We start from the raw sequence: 25,713 nt of genomic DNA, 5'->3' as shown, positions 1-25,713 counted from the left end.
AGCAGTTTGAAACATTCCTTTTACTATAAGAAAATCTGCTTTATGGCATACCATGTTTTTATCCTGAGTTAAAAATATAAATTGCGCATTACATACTGAAAAAATAAGCTACTTCTCAGTTTTATGATATAATACATACAGTGATGTATGCATTTCTTTGCTATCACATAATCAAAGATGAATGTCTATAGCTGAAGACTGTGAACATGATATAAACAGCAATAATGATGTCTTTATACGTCAGCTTTAAAGAGGGTAAAGGACTGCACCTTCATGTGCAACACAAACATTACCTGAACAAAAATTAACACATTTACCTGCCTTTTAGATGCATCAAAGACAGCTGAATGATGAAGCAAATATATCAGATTAGTCATCTGTTCAACCTTTGATTAATTTCAGCCACCACTGAAATCAATGCTTGTTTAAAGTTGTTAATCAAAGGACAAACTAAATTCTATGCAGAACTGTTTTTGCATATACACAAACAACTGTGTATAGACCAGTATGGAGATATTTCAGCATATAGGCAATGCATTTTTGGCTCAGATTCATTCTACCCTGACTGCGCTTTGTCTATAACTTTGAGAGATTTCATCATGCATCTAATAGTTACGCATTTTAATTCATTATGTGTTCAGGCTTTACACAACATTTTTTTAGTGCATTTGAGCAAACAGCAAGCTCGCAGCACTGTGTGTTACAAAAAGGAAAAACTAAAAAGAATATACGCTAATCAAATTCTGTCACTTGACGTGTGATATAATGCCTCAATGACTGAAAACAACGCCTCCAAAAGGGGGGAAGTAGTACTGTTTTTTTTAAGAAAGGAGCATTATACAACCATGACCAGAAATGGGTGGAGCCACCATGCATAGTGTCCTGATTTGTCAATTTGAATTTGCAATGGAGAGCCAAGCATTTGCTCAGTGATTGATGACGCACAGTGTCTCCACTCATCGTGAGGTTCACGAGGCCTTGTTTTCCCAGCACTGATCTGCCCACAGATGACATGTATCTACTGTCTGACTGGGGTCGTAAGAATCATGCACTTACAGTATGTGTGGAGTCTGTGTGAAAAATATCCACTTCCTCCCAGTGACTTATAAGAGCTCAGAACGGCCAATACCTGTGGGAGGAGTTCAGGTCTGGGCTAACTGATCTTTGGAAGCATTCTTAGTCCTCAGGGTAATGTTTCACACAAATTAAACCACACATCATGTGATGTATTTTGAGCCCCTTTAAATGTGTCACTCAAAGTCAAGGACAAAGCGCATTTTTGTTCGATTTGATTGCCACTTGGGCTTTTGCTTCTCTGAAACATTTGAACTTGGGTTATCATTTGGAGGAGCAGGGCTCTGGTGTGAAGGAAAAACAGAATCTTCAGGCATCTGCTCTAACAAGCCTGTAATCTGAGCTCCATTCAGGCCACAGTCACCTAACATATGAAGATGATGATCATGCTTTAACACCCGGGGAGGTTGACCCAGAGGTGCTACCTGTCATTCTCTCAGTGCTTCGTATTTTAAGAGCAAAAACCTAGTATTCTATAGCATTTTGACAGCCTTGATTTGAGGTGGCAAAACATAAGACAGAGAAGGAAACTAATGCATTACAGAAGGAAATATCCCTCCTACACTTACATCACCAAGGTGAAATTCTGGCAATCTTTTAAAGTCATTACAGCTGAAATTGATTAAATGCAAACTTTGGGATTTTACTGAAAGCAGAGAATATAATGTTTTGACATTTGTGAATCAGCTGGGATGTAATAAAAAAAATTAATCTGAAATTAAAAAGAGCACCTGTGAAATTTAAGGATGAAGAAGTTAAAAGGAAACAGATATAGTAAATATTGACATTTTTTTCCAAGATCACCTTTTGTCTTTTTGTATTACAAAAGATCAGAATTACCCGCAGTCTGTCAGAACGTTTGCTGCAGTTTCTGGAGGGCAGGGGCTCCAATTTTTTTTTTTTTTAAAAAAGGCATGGCTTAACAATGGTCGATCTGGCAGGGCAGAGGGCTTATGACTTTAGGACCTACAAGAGCAGTGGCTCAAGCCCCCATAACCCCCCACCCCCCACCCCCCACCCTGAAAAAGTTTCTCACCCATTTGTGTGAATTACAGGAGATCCAAATCTTGACCGTATCATGTGGACAGACATACTCACATAGCAAAGTGAAAAGAGAGTGAAACCGAGAGTTTGTGCTAAAAGGGGGGGCCGGGGGGGGGGGGGGGGGGGGGGGGGTACGAGTGCCAGGATCCTCCCTGACTCTCTGAGGCTGCTGGGGAGGGCGGGGCACCTGGTATTTCTACTGGAGGAAGAGCAGCCAGACCAGCAGAGAGGAGGTCATCAGCGCCAGGAGGGAGCGGGGGCCGGGGGCCGAGTTGGGCATGTTCAGAGTCCCGTCCAGCTTCAGGCAGGAGGCCGTCGTGGTGGCGTTGCAGCACTCCTGGTAGCAGTCCACCGCCGTGGACGTGCACACCGTCTGTGACATGCAGTTTCCACTGCAGCCCGCTGTCCACGTCATGACTGCCAACGACACCGTCTTCTTCAGCTGGGGAAAAGAAAACAGACCGGGTTTATCAGCTGACAATCCCTCAGTTCTTCACCGGCTACAACCAAACTCCTAGGCCACTGTGACTAGCCACTACCATTAAAAAGAATTGTGATGTGTTTTGGATTCTGTGATCTAGTGACTGATGCATGGAAGTATACTTGTCTTCCCTTATCTAGTCGGGCTAGCACAAGTTAACTTGTGGTAGGGCTTGAATGGTGTTATGCTCACACTCACTGGTCTGCGAGTGTTGTTAGCCTGGTCTCATATTGTTGCCCATTCAATGTGAGTGGATACACTTCTGTTCTTTTGCGCTGAAAGTCACTGTGCATAAGAGTGTCTGTTAAATGCATGTAATGTAATATAGCATCATCGTTCTCCCAAGCCCTGTCATAATACTGTCACAATCCACGCAGCCGTTGTGGTAATGACCATGGTCGTGACTGTCAGCAGTGTCATCGCCATTGTTATTGTCACCATTATCATCATACCTCTCTCTATCATTTCTATCACTACCCATCATCCTCACATTCATCATCCTTACCGATTCAACAGTAAAATTCATCAGCAGACCTTTAAATGTTAACTCCTTGGGTAAAATAAGTTGTTCCTCCCACTCCGATCAAAATATAAATAATAACTCAGTACAAAATGTACATCACACCTATTCTGTTCTTCATATTCTTTGATCATTCCATTCTTCATTCTTATACTTATGGGTGTGTTTCTTTTTCTGCAGCAGGTCATTTGGAGGCATGTGTATACCTGGAGTGGGGATAACATACTGCAGAAGAACCTGTCCATTTCATTTCATTTTCTAAACCTTCTGTAATGTGTTTACCGAACCAGCTTTTGACTGGAGTAATGTGCCTGTGGAGTAATGTCAAGGAGCAGGGAGAATCCAAATGCAGAGATGACTCAGGACATGAGAGGTTTTTTTTCAAAAAAGATAAAGTTACCTTTACTGGGGACTTGGGAGAAACAAAACAGGCTTGGTAGACGCGTTCACACACAATAAGCATGGCAACTCAAGACTGAGAAAACTCACGATCAAAGGGGAGGGCGTATATTAACAGAAAACACAGGTGGAAGACATTATCTAAATGAGAACACAGTAAGTTATGAGGCCATCTGCTGGCCATCCCGGGAAGCAGCAGCCATATTCCTGACAGGTACGAAAAAGCAACGCCAGGCTTGAGATTCAAACGCGCGGGCCTCAGTTTCCGGTCCCTGTGTGCGAGTCTCCCCACTGCAGTCCTACCCTCGCATCAGCGTAGCCCCAGTCTCAGCCCTGTCTCATACCGCCCACAGAACTTACATGGCAGTAGTCCTGGCCATTTGGACACAGCACCACCAGTCCCTTCTGGCTGTCTGCTTGGTAGCACTTCTCCCCGGTGCACGTCAGTTTGTGACATTTCTTGCCCTGGAGAAGCAAACAAGGTGCATGCTGGGATGAGCTGGGGGGGACCGACCTCTCTGGCCACGGTCAGGTGAAAACTTGAATAAAACTACACCGTGCCCCTTTTTACATCACAACCATCATATCGTGAGTGACTTCCTGAATCTCTGCTCAGCATGCTGGCTGAAAAGAGCTCTGGAAGAGAACTTTAAAATCAGTCGTTTGAAAATGTTGGAAGAACGGCCACAGTCAGGACCAGTTCCAGTCAGGAGGGAATTCTCAGGGGTGGATCTGTCGGTATCAGTTAAGAGCCTGGAGCTGCATCGGAGGCAGAGAGTATGGGAAATCGGAAAGGGTGAATAAATGCATATTGATTATAAGAGCGAATTTAAAGACCCTGAAAATGTGAATTGGTCCCAGCATTTGAAAATTGCAGTTTCCAATTAATTGCCTTTTCTAATAATGCAACAACAACTGCATTATTATTAATGCAAGTTATAGCAAACAGCAATTATTAATGGTGCATCATAGGTAAACACCAAGCCGAGGCATGACCTTACATTGTTTGCGGGAGTTGTGGTAGTGGTCGTTGTGGTAGTGGGTTTTGTAGTCGTAGGAGCCGCTGAAACACATACAACACAAGTTTAAAATTAGTTTTAATTTATCAGGAAAAGTCACAAAGTCTGGGAAAGTAGGCAGTGTATGGGACCCTTTTAAATCTGATTCGTAAGCAATGAAAATTTCCCAGGCTCTCAGTATGCTCTCTGATTAGGAGGAGAAAACACTAGGGGTTCAAAACTGGCAACCCGTTTAATCTGTCCCCATATCTGTTTAATTTGAGGTGGTAGTGTAGTGGTGAGGAGCAGGGCTTGTGAAAGCTTGATGGTTTGATTCCTTGCTGGGGCATTACTACTGTGCCTTTGGGCAAAGTACTTAACTCTGTACTGTACTGTGTAAATGGATAGCATGTAAGTTGTATGTAAGTTGGGTAAGAGTGTCTGCTAAATGACAATAGTGTAATGTAATTTTTTTGTTGTAACAGCAACTGCTGAACTGTGGGGACCGGATTACTAAGCGCCATCATTCTCACCGTCAAATAACCCCTGAAACTTACCCCTAGGGTCCTGTTACACACTTGGATTTGCACACACACGCGTACATTGTGCCAGACAGCTTGGTGGCACAGTTAGGAATAGGAATCAGGGTAACATGGCTTCCGTGTGGAGGGAGTGTGCCCCCCCGTGGGCTCTCTGAGCAGAGGGGTGGTACCTGTCGTTGGGACCATGGAGTAGAGGGTGGAGTTGAGGCAGCCGGTGCTGTTGCAGCAATCCACGGTGCAGCCTGCCTGAGTCTGATTCACACAGCGCTCGGAGGACCAGCTGCAGTTCGCTCCGCAGCCCACGGAGTAACTCATGTCCGCCTGCCGCCTCAGCTGAAAGGGGAGAGACGCGGGAACGCTGTGACATCATCAGAGCAGGCCCTGACCAGACTCTGACCCGTGCGCAAGAATGTCGTTCTCGTAATTCATGGCTCATAATTCATGACAATTCAGTATGGTGTGATGAAAATATTAATGCTATGCTATGATTACACAGCTCAGCAATATATATATATATATACACACACACACATATATATATATATATATATATATATATATATATATATATATATATATATATATATATATATACACATATATATATAAATTTTTTTTGGGTGACAGGTGAAGAATTGTGAACCAATCCAGTGGAGAGCATGTTCTATGAACATGTAGGCACCAACACAGCCAACACAGCCTGAATAAACAACCTGGAGAATTCTGTTGTTTAACTGGTCAACTACGCAAGCTGAACCAGCAGTCTGTCTACAGCAAATATGCCTGAGCCAACAGCACAGCAGAGAACACATGTTACATGTTATAGACATTCACTCCAAAGCAACTTAGTCTGTGATTATCATGTGCTTTTCTCCCTGCTACCCTTCTGACCAGCTTGGCCTTACTGTGGTTCACATTCATACAGTACAGGTGTACACCACTTGAAAGACAAAATTGCCTTCCTGGAAACATCACTCTAAACTGGATCATCAATATAAGCATACTTTCCCCTACGTATAATATTATAAGCCAGGGGTAAATACCAGGACATTTCACAAACATTACATTACTTCATTAGCAGATGCTCTTACCCAGAGCGACTTACAAACAGACCATCACTGTCGAACTTTAATCTAGAAAACAACTTTTGGCAATCTGACTGCCATAAAGGTAGGCTGTTTTCACGTCTGCCACCATAATCCTGAAAGTCACCAACCCCTCAGCCTGCTCCCGCGCTACCTAATTCCCTCAGGGAAACTGATCTCAGATCATTGCTCAGAAAAAAATGATAAGATCAGTAGCTGTGTACCCCGCTCTCAGTCGCTGCGCTAGGGTCAGCTTAGCTGAGTAGATGATGAGCAGGGGGAGGAATTTTTAGAACGACTGGCGTGAAACAGAAACAGGCCTCACCTCACAGAAAGAGACCTCAGCAGCACAGGGGCTGGCAGTCTGGTTCATGAACACAGTGTAACACGCAGAGGCGTTGCAGGTAAAGGCCCGGCAGGATATCTGCGAGAGGGAGAACACACACACACACACACACACAAAACATGCATCTCAAGATCTGTATGCTCCTCATGTCACATCATCAAGCTCTGGGGAGGGGTGGGGTAAGGGTGTAGCAAGGCTGTTTTGCGCTCACCATACTGGTGAAGTTGCCTGCAGTGGTCATGTTGCCGGTCGAGTTTGTGGACATGTCCTTTGTGGTATCTCAAAGAAGAAATCACAGATTAGGAATATCAGTAGCCATCGTCAAAACATATACAGGTACAGCGGAGAGATACGAGAATGAGAATGGGTTTTATTCATGTAGCAGTACATGCAGGCAGGGGTTAAACTGGGATTTGTTATGTGGGGGGCTCTGTGGTTTCAGGGTTGCCATGGGTGCACATGATGTGTGTGCACATAGACAACAAAATCTGATTGATATTATCTGACAAACTTAAACAAATAAAATATAACAAGGCAAAACAACCCTCTGCTCTGAACACTAAAACGCTAATCAAAGTCATTCTAGAAACTGTTGGCAGTGCGCAAAACTGCAGCCGATGACAATAAAATCTTTCTTTGTCCTGACAATGTTGAGAGATTTCAATACGTGCTAGCTTGCTTTGACAGTTTAACTCGACAGTTTAACTACAGCTTGCCAGGTAGCTTAATGTAACAGTTAACTAGCTACCAGACTGGAGGCAACCTGCCGCAAACTATCTTATGATAATGTTAAACTATCATTTAGTAAAATCGAAACATTGTTTAAGCAGAATATCAGAGCAACTTACATTCTGTCATTAACCGTATCAGTTTCTGACCTATTTTTCTCCCTACCTTGCCATCCACCTATCACTCTACTATCTGTGCTGTCTGAACGACTGACAAGTGACTGAGGGTGGTGATCTGCTAGGTAGCTTTTAAATCACCTGAGCTTGCAATTGCCTGATCTGAGACGGAAGGCACAGGTTCAGTGCTTGTAGTCTTACTTGTATTCGAGCCTGGGGAAACTGTGCTGTTTGCAGTTGTAGTAGTAGATGCTGTTGCAGCAGTTGATGTTCTAGTTGAACTTGAAGGTGCAAGAGTGGATGAACCAGAGGGAGGTGCTATACTGACAGTAGTTGTAGTCGAACTTGCGGCTGGAGGAGCTGGAGTTGTAGTTGAACTTGCAGACGTAGTTGTAATTGAAACTGTAGAGGTGGTTGTAGCTGAAACTGTAGAGGTGGTTGTAGTTGAATGTGTAGAGACAGTTGTAGTTGAACCACTTGTAGTTGAAGTAGACGTAGCTGAAGGTGAAGATGTTGCTGTTAAGGCTGTAGTCATAGTTGCACTTGACGATGCTGTTGTGGTGACTGCAGGTGTAGTTGAACTTGGCGATGCTGTTGTGGTGACTGCAGGTGTAGTTGAACTTGGCAATGCTGTTGTGGTGACTGCAGGTGTAGTTGAACTTGGCGATGCTGTTGTGGTGACTGTAGGTGTAGTTGAACTTGGAGCTGCTGTTGGGGTGACCGTAACAGCAGCTGATGTTGGAGATGCCGTTGTAAGGACTATAACTGGAGCTGAACTCGAAGATGGAGCTGCTGAAGACATAGCTGTAGTGGGGGCCATAGCTGTGGTTGAGCCTGAAGATCCAGTCGTAGATGAGGCTGCAGCAGTTGTGGTTGAAGGAGATGGACCTGCTGTAGTACTTTGACCTGACACTAACCCTTGGCTCATCATCTGAAGAATTACAAGCAGCACAATACCTGGAAAAAAAAGACATTTATCCACGACAATGCTGTGCTTGCTTAGTAGCCGACATCATTCTCACCCATATCCAAATATTTTACATCTCTATTCCATAAATGCTGTGCTGAACGACCTTCTCAAACCATCTATAAAGTTACAGTGTTACTGTTCCATAGTAATTGTACATTATTAATGGTTGCATTGTTGGTACAGAGTTGTACACATTTCTGAAACAACAACCAGTTTCCAGCTGAACCAGTGGTGTAAAAAAAGAATGGAATGAGTCATTATTGCATATAAAATCAAATCAATATGTACACTGTGAAGAGCATTTGGGCTGAATCACAGAGACGCTGTCAGAAAGAGTGAGGAATGAGATACAAGCAGGTGTACCTTTCAAACACGGCTCCCAAGCCATCTTCTCACAGACAGGACAGACAGGTCCTCAGCCAAGCCTGAAGATACATGCACAAAACAAATCGTTTCAAGAAGAAATATCAGTAATTAATTAAGAGTAATTAATGAGAATGGAGACAGTCAGAGTGTATGCAAATGATACAGTGCCAGAGTGTATAATCTGATAATTTGCAGGTATATAGAAAGTTACAGGTTGTGCGCACTGTATGGTCCCTTGATTGTGGAGTACATGTGAGGTTGTGATAGATTTTTTTTTATTGTTTAGAGTGCAGTGGTCTGTTATCACTGTAAAGGACAGAGACAGAGGTGTTCCAGTTCATTCACTGCTTGTTCCAATTTATTCTCTCTCTCACTCACCCAACCTGCAAACCTCACATAAGCAACCCCTTTCCCTCCATCTCCCCAGCCATCTCACCCATCTCCTCTCCCAACAAAAGCATCCATCTGTCCCCAAACAACCAACCAGCCCCAACACCCTAGCCCTAGCCTGCCAGTGAAATCTCACCATCTCATTACATTATCGGCTTTTAGCAGACTTACATAGGTTACAGTTTTTACATGTCATCCATTTATACAGCTGGATATTTCCTGAGGCAATTGTGGGTTAGGTACCTCACCTAAAGCTACAGCAGCAGTGCCCCAATGGGGAATCAAACCAGCAACCTTTCAGTTATAAGGCCTGCTCCTTACCACCATGCTACACCGTCACCCCATCTCACCACCCAACCCTTCACAGACACCCCCAACTCACCCAAAACTAAACCCCACTGTGCCCCTGCCCAACCTATCCTATCCTCCCAACATCACTCTCCACCCCCAAAAGCTGATGCATATGTACATCATGACCATAAAGAAGTGAGTAAGGAAAAGTGAAAAGAAGAAAAAAGTCGGCTATTTCACTGGCTGAACATGCCACTCTGGCCTGGGGACAGAGCCCGTATGATGGAGCTGGAATTTGGCATCACAGGAGGTCAAGGCACATAGCTCATGACCTTTTTTGGGTTAAAATATCCAGTGGGACATTGTTTTGATTTTTGTTTGATTTGACCAATAAAATGTAGCTGGGATAACTATATTCAGTTTAAAACAAAGGGGTTTTTGAGGGGTTTTCCAAGAGTATATCATGCACTGACAATGTGCATAATTTTCAGTACTTTACCTCAAACTTTAATTAGATTTTTGATAATCCGAAGTACGTATAATAACGCTGGTGGTTGCGCAAGGAGCTGCTATTTATTTTTGCACTTTCTGCCGCACAGTCTTTCTCAGAACCATGGACAGCACTGCGAGCGCAATTTCATATTCACTCTTAAGATCAACCCGACACTAAAGCGAATACCCAGGGCAAAGCAAACGAATTGTTGACTCGAGTTAAACACTCAATGTACGCATCCCAAGAGCCATGCGCATTCATTATATTTGACCTTAACCCAACCTTTGATCAGCGTAGACCGTGTCATCGGATGGTTTCACCATAGACAATTCCTTGATTGTTCCGTTGAAACTGATCTGATATTGGTTTAGCAGCTACAGCTGCCGTTTTGTGTTCGGCAGTCAAAGGCTTCGGAGAGGACATTGTGTGCCTCATAAATTAAATGAGGCTGTGGTGTTCCGATGGGAAGATTTCGGCGTTTGACATTAATCTTGATTCTAAAGATGCCGAACAGCATATAATAATAATAATAATAATAATAACGTCCAGGGTCGGTATGGTTTTTCTGTCGCTGTTGCTGGTCTGAGCAACTTCAAACCATCTTGCACTACGTGTTCCTTGATATTTTGCAGCCCACTTGTAATTTTGACAAGCCTCAGGCGCGAGGTTATCCCTCAAAACTTTTCCTGACAACCGGTGCCATTCAATCACACAGTGTACAATTAAAACTTGTTTGTTCTTCGCGAACCCCCAGAGCACTCGCGCAAAGCAAAGCTTGTTTTTCATCATTCCCTGGGGATACCCTAACCGGGGGAGAGACATACCAGCCGCCCGTTGCTCCGGCGTAATTGCTCTTATGGGAGAGGGCGCACAAAGCGCATAGCGACTGTTGCCTTGCTGATAAGAAGGTGGGCATTCAGGTCCGTGGGTCGAGGATGGGAACGTCCAACAGTGTCATCATTTCCGCCTCATATTCAAATTGTCCTGTGCCATATCGCATTACTTGAAAATGACTTACGATCAAAGGGCTTAGATTATAATTGGTAGTTTTTGCCTGTCATCTCCATGTCAGTCGAAATCCCCCTAAAATCAATCCGAGTAATGGTTCGTTACATTTCGCAGTCCATTATAATCAACTGAAGTAAATGCAAAGAGCACTTAAAGCACCGACACCTGACTGGTTCTCTTGAAACATTATAGTTTGATCTTTATCAATACAAACAGGTCAGTTGTTCCACATGACTGGCCCTCTTAGAGCTCTGGAGAATTATTTGGAACGTTTTCCTCAAGATGTTCCATCCTCATTTAATAACAACATGCGGCCACTTGATATCCATAGGCAGTAAATTCCTGATACACGGTCAGTTAACCTTTGGCTATTGGATTGCAGTGCAGTGTTGAACAGATCAGTGATTTTGCTTTGAGTTAGATCACTTCTTTCAGCTACACTTTACAGTTGGTCATGAAACTGTATCTGGAAAAGAGCGTTACAGTTCTAGAAGATATACAACAGTGAAAAAAAAATATCAGCAACAGCAATAATTCAGAAGCCATATGATGTGAAAACAAAATGCTTAAAAATAAATTTGACAGCACAAATGAATTAAATTGCCAGGCAAATCTGCAAGCATACAAGATACCAACGATCTGAAAAATGTAACAGCCACATCTATAATAAAATTAGCACTGATAAAATTCTTGACATGACCAAACAATTCCAGTATCTCCATTACGAAAAAATGGAAGAGAACACCCGTATACTGTATACATGTCAGCAATATCTTCATCCAAAGGGGGACTGTATGCAACCATGACAACACCTTCTAACAGGCTGAGATATTCAGAGATTCAAAAGATCAGTGCTGCAGAAACGCACAAGAAGACACAGTGTAAGTGTGTTAATCTGCTGGGTATGAGTTATCTTACCGGCGGTAAGAGCAGCTGGTAGAGACAGAAGGAGGGATGTCAGCTGAGGGCGAAGCTTCTGTGTGGCCTCTCTCTGTGAGGGTAGCTCTATGTGGCCTCTCTCTCACTCCCTGTGTAGCTTTTCCATGTCTCTTCCTGGTGACATCACCGAGAAGGCGAGCTAATTAGTGGAAACTTTCACCTGCGCGGCCTTCCAATTACCGGCCACGTAGAGGGAGGGGGGTGGGGGGAGAGGGACCTGAGCTCCTGCCAAAAATCAGGTGGGTGTATGGAGGCAGGATAAGCGCAGAAACGATTTGGAAAATGCACTTGTTTATCCGAGCGCTGTTGAAGTTTGGGTCAGCTCTCTCCGTGGTCACTTTGGTCACGACGCAATGACCAGAGGAGTCGTTTTGCTCACAGTGATAAAGAGGGGCCCGTGGCCAGATGAATTGAGATAACTCAAAACTGCCCACAGACCTTGACGTGTGGAAGGCCTGGAAACGTGTCAGAATCAATCACGGCACTGCAGTGTGTTATGTGAGCGCCATAAAAAATGTGCATTTCCATAAAAAAGGTTTTCCGTTGGCCTTTGAGCTGTGTACGGTGATGAACTTCAAGCCTTTCCAGAGAAGTAAATATTCCGTTTTATTTCTTTTACAATGAAAACCATTATTTGTGTGCTGCTGGGAAAAGAAGGAAGTGTAAGAGATGGTTTCTCTCTGTATCAACATTCTCATCTCCACATAACGCTCATTGCAAAGAAACTAGGACTTCCAGTAGAGATTATCTGTAACATGATTTCACTTCATTCACAGTTACAAATCCCTGCAACTAATCCCGAATCAAAGTCAGTAGTAAAGAAAAAGTATTCAGATTTCAGAACCAGTTTCTGCGTTTTTAAACACCTACCAAAATAGAACAAACAGGTGTGAAACTCACTCCTTAAAAACCCCCTCATTATTGCCTTACCCTCTAAAAAAAAGACTGCAGTCACTCCCCAGTGTTGTCAGAATTCTTGTATGGATCGTGAGAGTGCCTTTGCATGAGAAGAGACTCGGTGCTTTGTGAACAGATTCCGAAAATCCTCAGGATTTTGCTGCCTGACGGGGCGAAATGAAAACCCACCTTTTTTTATTCGACATGAAAGCCCTCTCTCAGCCACAATTGCGCCTTTATGTTCGCCTGTGCTCTGGTATGCGGAATACCTGGACACACAAAGACTCGGGTGCACACAGGTGACCCGGTTCTGCCCTCTCCTTAAACCCCAACGTGTTGGGTCTCAGGCGTACACTGCCTGTCACCAGCTTACTTCCCTGATGCAGAGACCACATTCAGACCTCGTGCCATCAGTCGGTTTCGGTCTTCTTTGAGTCTGACTGACCTCTTGTCTAGGTAGAATAGGTTTGTGCAGATCAAACATCACTGAAATTGATAGAAAAAAGGGAAACGATTTGGAATTGCACTAAGAAAATACTAAGCGTTGAGAACAATATGATTTATAACATCGTGTATGTTGTTATGCAAGCGGCCAAAGCATAACTGAAATGGCTGCAATGTATGCAATGTATTGTCATTGCTGACAGAAATGCATTTTAAAATTTGGGACTTCAAAATTTGACCGTGAAATCAAATTTTATATTTCTTTTCAATGAGCTTATCCGTCACAAAAGCCTGTGCATTCCCAGAGGTCTTGTTACACTGCTTTAGATGGTCATCAGCATTGCATGAATGGTATTGTCATTCCAGGAATCTAAAAATAGTGCTAAAACTTGTGGTTACATGATGTTGTATTCTTATATCAAATCACTGGATTTTGCAGAATTTCGCAGGATTTTGTAGAATCAGTGCTGCAACTTATGCTATTTGCTGTGTTGCTGTATGTTTGTGTACCGGCTAACTAGAATCAAGATGAACAATAAAAAGGTCTTTGGTTGATGTAAATTAGAATAAGAGCCCATCTGTTTAATTGAATATGAGCACCTGGGATTTTAAAAAATATATCTATAGTGAGGCCATCTGTTAGCAGAGAGGACAATATTCTTTAAACAAAAAGTCCGTCTGAGCAGGGTTGTCACTCTGTTTTGCACACAGTAATCCTAGAAAATGTCAATTGGCATGTCTTGATTTTCATAATGACAATACACATCTGTCCGAAAAGCCAAAACAGCCCGTGTTCATTTGAATATATAATGTGACATGAAACAACCAAGAAAAAAAAAATCATGTTCAAAAGATGTATTTCATTCAGCATGACCATCACTGACATCCTAAAGACACCCTCCCCCAAAACAATCATTAACAGCTTCCCCCGCAAACTGCACTGGATTCAGACAGTGGTTGCTGTGACAACCATTAATTACTGAGATGGCATCTACTGTGATTGGGTTACTTCCAGTCAACAGAGGAGTCTTTGAGGACAACGAGAAGCCTCTTCAGGCCTAAGAAAATGAACACTGCTGATCAACCTCCTCTCATGAGAATGACTCTACGAACACACCTACTAGACAGCAAAATTCTCTGCTCTCAACCTGAGAGGCTACCGAGTGTGGCTCAAAGACCTGAGGGAAATGATAATTGGTCTGCTAAATGGAGGGATTAATTGCCGATGCTAAAACAGAGTCATCATTGCATGGACATTGACGCAAACCTGCTAGCGTGGCACTTTCATTCACTCACAAAGCTTGAGAATTCCTGCTGTCTCCAAACCGAAGCGGTTCACCACCTCATAGGACTGAATCTTTTAAAATGTAGGCATTATATGGACTTTTACAAGATTGAGATTTACTTGCGCTTGTGAGCTTAGCAGGCTATGCCTCCCTCACACACTAAGGCTCGAGGTCGTTGTTTTTGGGGTGCTACTAGTTAAGCAAACACCCTCTGAATCATAATAAACTTTAATCAATGTGTAGGGAGTCATTGGGGTTTTAACACACTTCACTCACAGGCGGACAGCGAGCTATTCCCGCACCACACCACGCACTGCAAGGCAAGCATGACAAAGCATACAGGTGGCATGCACAAAAAACGGCAGAGATTGATGAGTGAACCGTGTTTCTCTTATAGTGAGTTCATATCTACATACGCGTGAAAACAGTGGATCGCGGTCGAGGAAGTGCTTTTCTCCATCAAACCTCTGCTTTCACACAATAGGGACTTGTAATCAGCCATTGTGAAACGGTCCACAGAAATTGCCTGTGGGCTCGAATTTCATAGGGCACTGCGAGTCATACTGAAACCAAACTTCTCTGTTCCAAAGAGTGGATAATAGCCCTCTCACATACCAGAAAGCAGCACTGCATTTCTCACACAATACAATTACCCAGCCAGGGGAGGGACTCCAGAGGGTATCTCTGAGTGAAAAATACATTCGTGAACAAACAGCGGAGTCTGAGTGGGGCTCAGCATGCAGATGGCCGGCCTATGACCCGCTCAGGGAAGGTAAACACAGGTAAAGGCGAGGACTGAAAGCCTCGCAGCCTCTGTGTCAGCTGGCATCGGCTGGGGCAGCTTTCCAGCCCTTTGAACCCCTGTCAGCGATGGCCTCGGCCACAGGGGCCAGGTGAGGGTCACCTGTTTCCGAAAGCGGACTCCTCCCTAATCCACCAGGGACTGACCCAGAGACTGTGGGTTCCATCCCCGGCAGTGATGTTGAACACCTGATCACCTTCTCCATGCTTGGAACTCAGCAGTACCATCTGTACATATCTGTAATAGAATTCAGTTAGTTTTACCCTTTCACCTGGAGGGCTAGGATGACAACTTAGCTCAATCTTTTGCCCTGTGCTGGTGAGGCCGATGGCTACATAGTTTACAAGCACCACATACCACCTACATTATTCATCAACACCAGCTTAGTACAGAAAATAACCGCACTACTGCCATGCACTGGGGCTAGTTGAAGCGGTTAGCGGATTAGATCACTTAACCAGCCAAATGCGCCACCTGAGACAATGTAATGATTAAAACAAGAAAAAAAAAAAAACAAACACAAAGCAGTGTTAGCACTACAACAGCTCTGAGGTTCTGATGACAGTAGGATAAGGAATTCTGCATTTCTCCTGGTGGCACAGTGCATCAGCACTCACACCTCTCAGCCGTGAACTAACACACACCCCTACCCGCTGCCCGGGCTCAACAGTCATAACTATTAACGACAGAAGTACAGAATATTTCATGAGAACTGAGCCAACAAACCTTGTTAGTGTTTTCTGGTACACTTCACACTGTTGTGCACAGAATACTGATACATCAGATTGTCTGAAAGTATCCCTTACTGAGACAGTTCAAATCAAATTTTAGTTATCAACTTTTACTTTTGAAAGCTGTCCCCACCCGTTTGTGCCATTTGAATATTTCTGCCACTACAGACTAGTCACCGCATTCAGACATCACCTCCCGAGAGTAATGTAAGATTTTCAGATATTTTCTGGGGAGGCAGCTACTCTAAATGCGTTAACTTTGTTCATGCCACACATTGTAGTGTGATTACAGATTGCAGTTCCATTTTGCATTTTGAGAGCTGCCACAATACATCTGACCAGAGGGACAGAGACAGGAGCTCAGCACAACATTACCTTCAGGGACAGAGATGAACAAATAAAGAATGAAGCTAAATCCTAAAATGAGACAAAAAAGCAAGAAAGCTTCTATTTTATTGGACATGGCAATACAAACCACATTATTTCAAAGAAACAGTTTATGAAGTCTTCGTATAAAAGGGAAGTCAATTACATAAACAATAAAATCAAACGGTTACAGATGAAGCATCACTAAGGGCAAATATATTTACCTTGACTACATCTGATAACTCATGTTCAAGGAAAAAGGGCCACTTTCATGTTTTTTTCTTATAAACACAGTGAGGGTTCTTTTCTTGTCGTCTCTACAGCAGGCCTTGGCGTTTCAGATCCTCATAGGTCTTCTTGTTCACCACGTTCCCACTGGAGTCCTCATATTCTTCCTGGGGTTTGAAACAGAACAGGTCTTTTAGCTCCCTCTTGTGGCTAGCTGCCGTTACAGCGCTTGCCGTGCAACGTCACAGCTCCGGACACAATGCAATCACGTAATACTCAGGACAGGTTGCCATTCCATGTAAAACAGGCTATTTTTTGTATCGAATAAAGCTGCAGCAAGGTCCCAATGGTTTTAAACCAGCACAATGATAATAATGACATGATTACAGATTTGCCTGGAAAACCTGGAAAAAGGGTTACATTCTGACAACACAGGGAAAGACACACGATGTGCCACCTGTACAGGCCAGCAATGCGAGCAGCTGCAGAGACTTCAGACCATCTCCAAACCTGTTCTTTTAGGCTTCTTTCATGCATTATGTGATAGAGGGGAAGCAAAGAGTCACTGTGGGTATCTGCTTATAAACACAAGCCGCGCGTCCCGGTGTAGGCTGGCAGCGGAAATGGGATTGGAAATGGGTTCTCTCACCTCTGTGTCCGGCTGCCATCTCTCTGATGCCTTCTGTGACTTCAGCTTCGCCCAAACTAGAGAGGGGGAAAGAAAGGGAGAGAGGGAAAGAGGTAGGGGGAGAGAGAGAGAAGGAAAGGAGACAGCGGAAAAGGGAGTGATAGAAAGGAGAGAGAGAAGGGGAATGGAGATGGACCCATCAGTTTTACAGGTTTCTGCTAGACTCTACTGCCTTTGGACAACAAAACAACAGGCAGCTACAGAAAAACTATAACGCCACTGAGGAGAAAAAGGCCATCGCCTACAACCAGTGCAGGAACAGAACCTGTGACTAACTGTTCGGAAAAAATGTTCCTGCCCGGAGAAGAGCATCTCTTTCTCTGTCACTGTTCCTCAGGGTATGTGTGACCCTGAAGGCTTTGAAGCGATGGATACACTCACGTGACACGGCGTCCTCGATCTGGGTGACGTTAGCGAAGTGGGCGGTGTTGGGGATACCCAGGCAGCGCATGCCGTGCGCATGACGCCATTCCTGAGGGTGAGAGGGCACACAGCGGCTTTCAGCTGACCACTCCACTGCGCTGCTGCATAGAGCACCATCACTCTCTCACAGTCCTGCAGTTTTCCAGTCCTTGCTAATTTAATGCCACAAACTTGCATAAACTGCACCGACTGCTGTCAACAAACCGGTGTGTTTTCCTCTTCCAATATCAGTAAAAACAAATGCCAAAACAGCAAAGTCATTCTCACAATTAAATTCTAACAATGAATCATTAACAAAAAGAACAGTGCGTTCAATAAAAACCCCAAGCCATTTTACAAGTGCATCGTGTGTCAAGTGGCTTGTACTTAAATCATGCCTACAATACCCATAATTCCACAGGAGAGCTTAGGTAAGTACTTACTGCAAAGTGACGCTGGAAGGCTTTGGGCCCTCTGTATGTGTAGTTCCCACAGATCTCACAGTTGTAGTTGATATTCAACCCGTGCAGTTTGTACAGCCAGTATGGTATAGGCTGAAAGAGACAAGTAAGGTTATGTGGATATCTGAACAGGCTATGAGTTACAGATTACTAATTTTATTATTTACTCATCTGATGGTTGCTTTTGCTAAAAGCAACCTTAACAGCCGCATACATTTACACACATTGATCAGCTGAACACAGACTAGCGTCAAGAGCTGGATGTAGCAGCCAAGAACTAGTATGAGCAGGGTTTTGGTGGCAAAATATCGCCTTACACTAAGACAGATAGAATATATTCTGCAAGAAGTAAAAGAAAAACTTTAGATTTGTTTAATTCATGAGGAGGAAAAAGCTCCAAGATGAAAAAAAGTGATTTTTTAAAGCCCACCCAAAAGCCCAGCACCAGCAGTCACAGCCTCAGCCTACCTTGCCATCCCACCCCAGGGGCAGGTTCTTGGGGTTGTAGATGATCTCGTTGTCCTCGTCCTCGCTCTCACTCTCGCTGAGCTGCTCCTCCTCTTCCTCCTCTCGTTCTTCTCCCGTCCGCGCCTGCTTCCTCTGCACGTTCTCATGGGTCAGCTGCCTCTGCTCCTGCAGAACCACACACACACTGCGCATGAGAACCCAAGCAGAACCACACACACACTGCGCGTGAGACCCGAAGCAGAACCACACACACACTGCGCGTGAGAACCGAAGCAGAACCACACACACACACACTGCGCCTGAGAACCGAAGCAGAACCACACACACACACTGCGTCTGAGAACCCAAGCAGAACCACACACACACACTGCGCGTGAGACCCGAAGCAGAACCACACACACACTGCGCGTGAGAACCGAAGCAGAACCACACACACACACTGCGTCTGAGAACCCAAGCAGAACCACACACACACACTGCGCGTGAGAACCGAAGCAGAACCACACACACACTGCACGTGAGAACCGAAGCAGAACCACACACACTCTACGCATGAGAACCAAAGCAGAACCATACACTCTGTGCAGGAACTCCTCTGAGAGAACCACACACACCCTATTCGTGAGCTCCTCTAATGCAGAACCACGCCCACTCTGCGCATGAGAACTGAAGTGTGTATTAACAAACATAACTACACAAATATGAAGGGAAAGGAGGTAACAGGCTTCATTCAGGTCAAAAATGATCTTCAGGACCCAATGACCACAATGTAAGCAGTCAGCACTAAGTCACTCTGAACTGCAGTATCAGGCAAAAAAACAATCATTATAATGTTTAAAAGGGCTATGGGATTCTACAGACAAAACATGTCTGGCGGAAATAAATCTAAGGTGTGACTTACCCCCAGGATCTCCACATACTCATAGATCTGAGCCTCAAGGAAGGCCATCTCTTTGTTGCGTTCTGTGTCCCTGGGAAGAAAAGCGTTTAAATGACATACCAAAATATTACACTGCAGGTGTACAACAGGTGTGTTATCCTTCCAAATTCTACATACCAAAGGAAATGACTCTGTATCTTAATAAGGAAACATCAGACACTACAGGCCAGCATTGTTAAAACCCATGCTTCTACTGGTCTCTCGTAGCGTCTGTTTACGTCAGTGCTGCAGATGACTGGAGCCTTACTTTTTTGGTCCTTTGGATTTCGGATTCTTGGCAAAGAGGGATGGATCAAGGGACTCCAGGGACTTCCCCTTGGTGCTGAAGAGCCTCTGAGCCCTCTCTTCCAGGGTCCTGCAGGAGAAACACACAGATGAGTTACTGTGTGTGACCTTTCCACCCGCCTGCTCACCACCGCATGCCGGAAATACACCCCACTTCACACCACACAGCCCTACATGCTCAAAGTGTTTAAGTATTTTTCTTTGGTTCAAGACCCTTAACAGCATAACACGCCTGAGATGCAAGAGAACGGCTATCCCTTCAGCGCAGTATGTAACATCAGCTCCTCCACTAAAGATTTGGCCACATAAACAACTATGGTGGAAAACCTGAGCTGCCAGGTTACGGGGCATCCGCCAGACTGACAGCGTAAGGCGACTGTTTCGGCCTGTCAGTTCACAGAGTCAGTGCTGAGCTTGTTAGGGGCAGCCTCCCTGTGCCCTGAGGATGAGGGAGAGGCTGTGCAGCTGAGGGTGTGAACCCAAACCGGAGAGACAGCACTCACCCGCCACACTTCAGCCCCAGGGCCATGAGGGCAGACTTCAGCCTGTCCAGCCCCAGAGATGCCAGCTCCTTCGGAAACACAGAGGAGAACCCGGGGTTAACGAGACGAGGAGGAGCAGGAGGAGGCAGACTGAGGAGTTCACACAGAAAGGAGATTCTCACCTCCCAGGACGAGAAGGCAGAGAGGTCCAGGTGAGCCCCCGCATGGGTTAAAGCGCTGCTCGTCTCTTTCTGTACAGAGAAGAGCGGAGGACAGGTAAGGTTAACACTCTTTAACATAGGTACAGGTAACGTTCAAACTCCTCAACAGATATACAGGCAACATTCAAATTTTTCCAAAGAAATTTATTGTCAATCTCCTCTACCTAACCTCAAATTTACAAAAAAAAAAAAACATTAAAATCTTTTTCGGTGTAAACCGATTCACATGCTTTCCTTTTCCAGACCCCAACTGGAAACCCTAACCTACAGTAACCAGTACTTCACAAAGCACTGCTGAAAACAGGGCAAACTTTGCAAGGCTCAGGGCTGGGTGCATCTCTGTATCATACCGGCCAGCCAGGAAAGGTCCCAATCTCCCACTTCTTCTCAAACTCGGCCAGGATCTTGCCGTACAGCTCGTTTTGGTCCAGGAGAGGCTTCACTCTGTCGGTGTAGTCCTGGAGATACTCCAACAGCATCTCCAGATACCTACAAGCACACAGAACATGGTGAAGCCTTCTACTACAGTGCACCACACTTACAAATACTGCTGATGTAACAATCAACAGCATCTAATTATCAATGGCACTGAGGCAGAACCTTTCCTAAACTAATGCTGTTTAAATACTCTTCTTATAAGAATCATTCTGGACTCATTTGCATGTAAAATGATACTCAGTTGAATTCAGTGGTGTGTAAGTTAAAAGGCTGTTTAGCAATTTTGTGTATCTACATTAAGCACCTAGGCAAGCAGAAACTAATTATTTTTCTAAAAAAACCTTGTGACTTTTGACATAAAAAACAGATGCGATACACCAAAATGAGCGTTGGTTGCATCAACCTCTTCACATTGACCACTAACACTGTGACTGTCTACAAAGGAGGGAAACAAGAGCTTCACATACTTTTTGTATTCTGCGTTCTTTCTGTCTTTGGAGATGTCGAAAAGCTGATCAAACGTTGACAGGTAAGTGATATACTCCAGTTTCTACGAGACAATGAAGGAAAAAAGGACAAAAATTTGTTTCTTGCTGTTGAAGATGAACATGAAGAAAACTAAACAGCGCAGGTGTTACTAAACTGCTAAAACCTCACCTCTGCGCCTTTCAGGTTGATGAACTTCAGGTAACAATCATGCAGATCCAGGTAGCGTCCATAACCCTCCTCATCAGTGAATTCAACAAGGTCTGAAAACAAACAGGAAATGTCGTGAAAACCTGCATGTTTCAGATCATCACAAGCACCCCAATAAACAGGAAATGAAGCACAAGGACTGAGCTCTTTTTGTTCTGTCGACTCATTACAGCACATAAAATCCATGCAAACAAATATCAATGACTCTGTGTGTATGATTCGGTCAACTTCCACTTAACACTGGACATTAATAAGGAATCACACAAAAAGGCACTTTAGCCTGGGAAAATCTTCTGGTGTTAGGAGGAGTGAGTTTATTTGCTGAGCTTATTTTTGACTTACTCTGTGCCTCTTCGCTAGGGTTGTCCCTGGCTTTGATCAGCTCTTCAAACTCCACAGACATTGGCACACAAATCTGAAAAAGACCAAAACTTGATACATTAATAATCACTGGGAGAGAACTGGAAATCATAAAGTGATAAGTAAATATTGACAGAGTTGGATGATCCACTTGCCTCGTTGGGGTGCTTCCGGTGGAATTCCTTTATCTGCTTGAGACGGTTGTAGAACTCTGCAAATTCGTTTGGCCCAGAGATGGCATTGAGCTCATCCTTCCTCATGCTAGGGCAAAAACGTGTGACAACTGTTAGATCTGGAAGACGGAATTGAGGAGAGTTTATTGTTATTTGCTGCATGTCATTAAGGTTTGTATGTGTATTCCTCTCACCCATCCTTGTCTTCATAGGAGTCCCTCAAATTTGCACTCACTTCCATATATCTCTGCCAAATAAATAAAAAATAACACCACATAAGATACTTTCAAAAATCTACAATAAGTTCCATGTCTTGCGGTCAGCGTGCTCTAATAGTGGAATGGATGGATGTGGAATTTCAAGCAGAATAACGAATTTGTCTGGACAAATGATAGTCAGGTAGTCACACTCTCATAGTTTATACTTACATCCAACATTGCGCGAGTTCGATGATCCGAATTTATTTGGTCGCGTAGCTATTTAAGAAAGGAGAGAGAAAATCAACAAGACCTTCACTTCAACAAAAAGTTAGCTAAGCAGGTAGCGACTACACCGACATGCGCCTCTTAGCGTACTGAATTACTGAGTGCTCCATCTACCTACACAACAGCTAAGTTAGCTATATTATACTTTCGTTTTTTAGACTAACTAGCGAGGTCTTTCTGAAGCACACACATACACACAAGGTTCACTAGCATACTAAATCACTCAAAAAGAGTAGCTGCACATAATAACGCCAAGCTGCAATACTATATCTGTACAGTCACCATTACTCCTCTACAGCACTTTTCTCGGCCGTAGTCCACAAGATGGGTTAAAACTAAAACGGTTAAAACTACGACTTTCTGTTTAACTAGCTACCCAAATATTTCCCACTGAAGAAGTGGCTAATTCAACTTCCTGGAACAATTCAGGGTACCAGTAATATTATAACTAGTCGTGTTGCGTGTAGCTAACGAATGTTGCTAGCAGGCTAACTTAAAGCAATCTGAATGAATGCGAGTTAACTAACGCTAGGCGCCTAGCTATCGCTGCAATTTACCGTCGTTTTCTTGTGGAGCATTTCTTTTGTTTTGGCATCCATTAGCCTTTCTTTTTCTTCATGGTACCGCCGCTGCTGCTCCAAAATCGTCTCCATTTTTAAGCCCAAAATATAGATTAATAACTTAAAGGCCTAGCACAGCCAGAAATCTCATACAAACGGCGCGTACGCAGATCACATACACACAACACGACAGCCGCCGGAAGTGTTCCCTTCGATTTACCTCCCTACGCGAAACAATGTCTTAACGTAGAAGGTTCCGCATTTCTCTCCACCGAAACAAGGTTCTGTTTGCTTCCTGACCAGACATCTGTTTAAATTGTCTGTAGAGCTTAATTTGATTTTCATCACTAACAAAAAACAGTAATACACACTAATGCCTCTTACTCATCATACTCAAAATATTACATTAATTTTATTATCCTCAGATCGATACAGTACTTGACAGGAATCGTGTTAAGTTCGTGTAAAGTTGTATGAAGTTGCTGATATATTTACTCTGCGTGGTGACAGCGGACACATTTGTGTTCCTTAGCAGTGGGGCGTAATGTTAGTAGGTAGGGCCCGTAGGGATGTTTGCTGACATTAGGGAAATAAGCAGTGAACCTTGGAATTTAGCGAAATTTCATATAAACAATTTCTTAGTAGTTTTTCCCAACACAGAGACACACAGGTTGAGAACCCAGAATAAACATGCGCCGCATACCATGCGAATGCACTGTAGCCACGTCTAAGAGGATTAGCAGATAAGATTTATTTGCTGAGCACTCACCTGCCAACCTTCTTAGCAACTGTATTCAGCTTCTACAGGGTGCAGACGCCATGCAATAATCCTGGGCTGAATGAAGATACCCTGCTTAAACATATTCTTACACATCATCCCAAAGACATCTCTGCTTAGACCTCAACCTACATACATTTGGCAAAGGTTAGTATTTCTGCTAAGCTCTATGATGTAACATATTAAGAGCAGTCATGTGGAATACCATCTTTGTTTATCACAGAGCATCGGCAACTTGCTGTAGAGACTTTGTAGGACCTCACAGACATTTGTACATGTGTGTGTTTGTGTGTAGATACATTCTGTGCCAATGTGTCTGTATGTGTGTAGATGTGTGTTCAGCTGTTTCTTTGCCCTCAGATTAAGTATGTGAATTAAAACTGGAATGACCGAGATGGATGAGTACTCTTCTTTATGACTGTTCAAAATTAGGCCTCAGAGTTCAAATCTCACCCACTGTTGGAGGGCAAGAGGATCAGACTCAATCCATGGAAATCCAATCTCTCTTCTTAGTTATTTAACTGTTTATCTGTTGCTTAGTCTGCTGAGAAGTAGTGTAACGGTAAGGACTCTAAATACGTGTAATCCAAAATTGTTGTTGTATCACTGAGGAAGGTACTTTGTGCAAACTGCTTCAATAAATATCCAGCTGTACACATGAATGATATGTGAACTATGCAAGCTGCACCGGATAACTGTGTCAGCTAAGCAAACACACAATAGTTTTTAATTATTTAATAATTTAGCATTTCCACCTTTCTGTAAAAAGCATGTCTATCACTGTCATCTGAAAGCCACTTTTAACTGCTGTGTATTTTGGAGAGAAAAAAAAACAGCAACGTAACGTAAACACATATCCAATTCACTAGTTTGGGCTAGTTAAACCAGGAAAATTAGGTAGATTAACAGTGAGCCTATATACTGGCCCTCAAGGGATTTCTTGAAACCCTGTGTAAATTTTAAGTTAATGGAGGAATGCAGAATTGTGACATTGAAACATTTGAACTTGTGATGCAAATGTCTTATACAAATTTAATCTGCTTTCCTCCACTTCCTGCATTCACCAGGAGTGCATTTTAACTGGGTCATTTCACTGTTAAATGCTATTAATGCAAACTATGGTCACTACTATTTCTGCTTCACTACTACAGCAAATTCTGCTAGGACAACTAGTACTGATTTGGGCTGCTGTTACCATTACTGCTGTTAAAACTGCTACTTCTGGTGACTCAGTGTTACTGCTGTTATTGTTTAATATACAAGGTTCACTACATCTGCACTGTGAATTTGTGACAGATAACCTGACAAGATAAGGAGCTATAAAATTCTTGACAATGAGTATAGGTGTGGCCAACTTTAACTAGTGCTGCCTGGTTACTGCGTAGTCTATGACACATTGCAGGATGTTCTAAACGAGTAACATGCCCGGGGGTTGAATTTTGTATAAATCACAGTTTAAAACAAAGAGGAAAGTGATCCTGCAAGTTTCCAGCCAGGAACATGTAACCTGAATAGCTGAATCAGTGGTTGATATAACTGATGTAACAAACTTACTAGTGTCTTTGCCATAGAAAGAATTCAAAGAAGAAGAAGTCAAAATTCATGGCACCACAGACAGGGCGTTTTCATTTCTGCACACAGATATGGTGGTTAATGAAAATGTTTTTTAAATGTTCTGTGAATGTTGTGCAAATCTTTACATTTTCCACAGATGGGACAGTGACGCTGAAT

The 25,713-nt window shown here is 43.5% G+C and overlaps 2 protein-coding genes across 2 annotated transcripts; both read right to left on the bottom strand.

Annotated features, from left to right (window-relative positions):
* Positions 1–2,314: 2,314 nt before the first annotated feature.
* Positions 2,315–8,360, bottom strand: LOC118784349 (uncharacterized protein DDB_G0271670-like). Its single transcript, XM_036538559.1, has 9 exons — positions 8,357–8,360; positions 7,978–8,265; positions 7,536–7,925; positions 6,701–6,768; positions 6,469–6,567; positions 5,195–5,391; positions 4,515–4,581; positions 3,879–3,983; positions 2,315–2,560 (listed from the first exon to the last, which is right to left on the bottom strand). Exons 1-9 carry the CDS (start codon positions 8,358–8,360, stop codon positions 2,315–2,317), a joined length of 1,464 nt encoding a protein of 487 aa, XP_036394452.1.
* Positions 8,361–16,583: 8,223 nt separating this feature from the next.
* sf3a3 (splicing factor 3a, subunit 3) lies at positions 16,584–23,409 on the bottom strand. Its single transcript, XM_036539029.1, has 17 exons — positions 23,202–23,409; positions 22,588–22,635; positions 22,354–22,406; positions 22,142–22,247; positions 21,969–22,041; positions 21,588–21,679; positions 21,398–21,480; positions 20,843–20,981; positions 20,454–20,522; positions 20,293–20,360; positions 19,752–19,859; positions 19,466–19,535; positions 18,565–18,729; positions 18,079–18,189; positions 17,615–17,705; positions 17,195–17,250; positions 16,584–16,712 (listed from the first exon to the last, which is right to left on the bottom strand). The coding sequence occupies exons 1-17, from the start codon at positions 23,295–23,297 to the stop codon at positions 16,635–16,637; spliced, it is 1,506 nt and encodes a 501-aa protein (XP_036394922.1). The 5' UTR covers positions 23,298–23,409; the 3' UTR covers positions 16,584–16,634.
* Positions 23,410–25,713: the final 2,304 nt, after the last annotated feature.

This window comes from Megalops cyprinoides, chromosome 10, assembly GCF_013368585.1.
Source record: "Megalops cyprinoides isolate fMegCyp1 chromosome 10, fMegCyp1.pri, whole genome shotgun sequence".
NCBI classification, from domain to species: domain Eukaryota; kingdom Metazoa; phylum Chordata; class Actinopteri; order Elopiformes; family Megalopidae; genus Megalops; species Megalops cyprinoides.
Note: the sequence above shows the minus strand (reverse complement) of the source record. Positions and strands in the feature narration are given on the sequence as shown.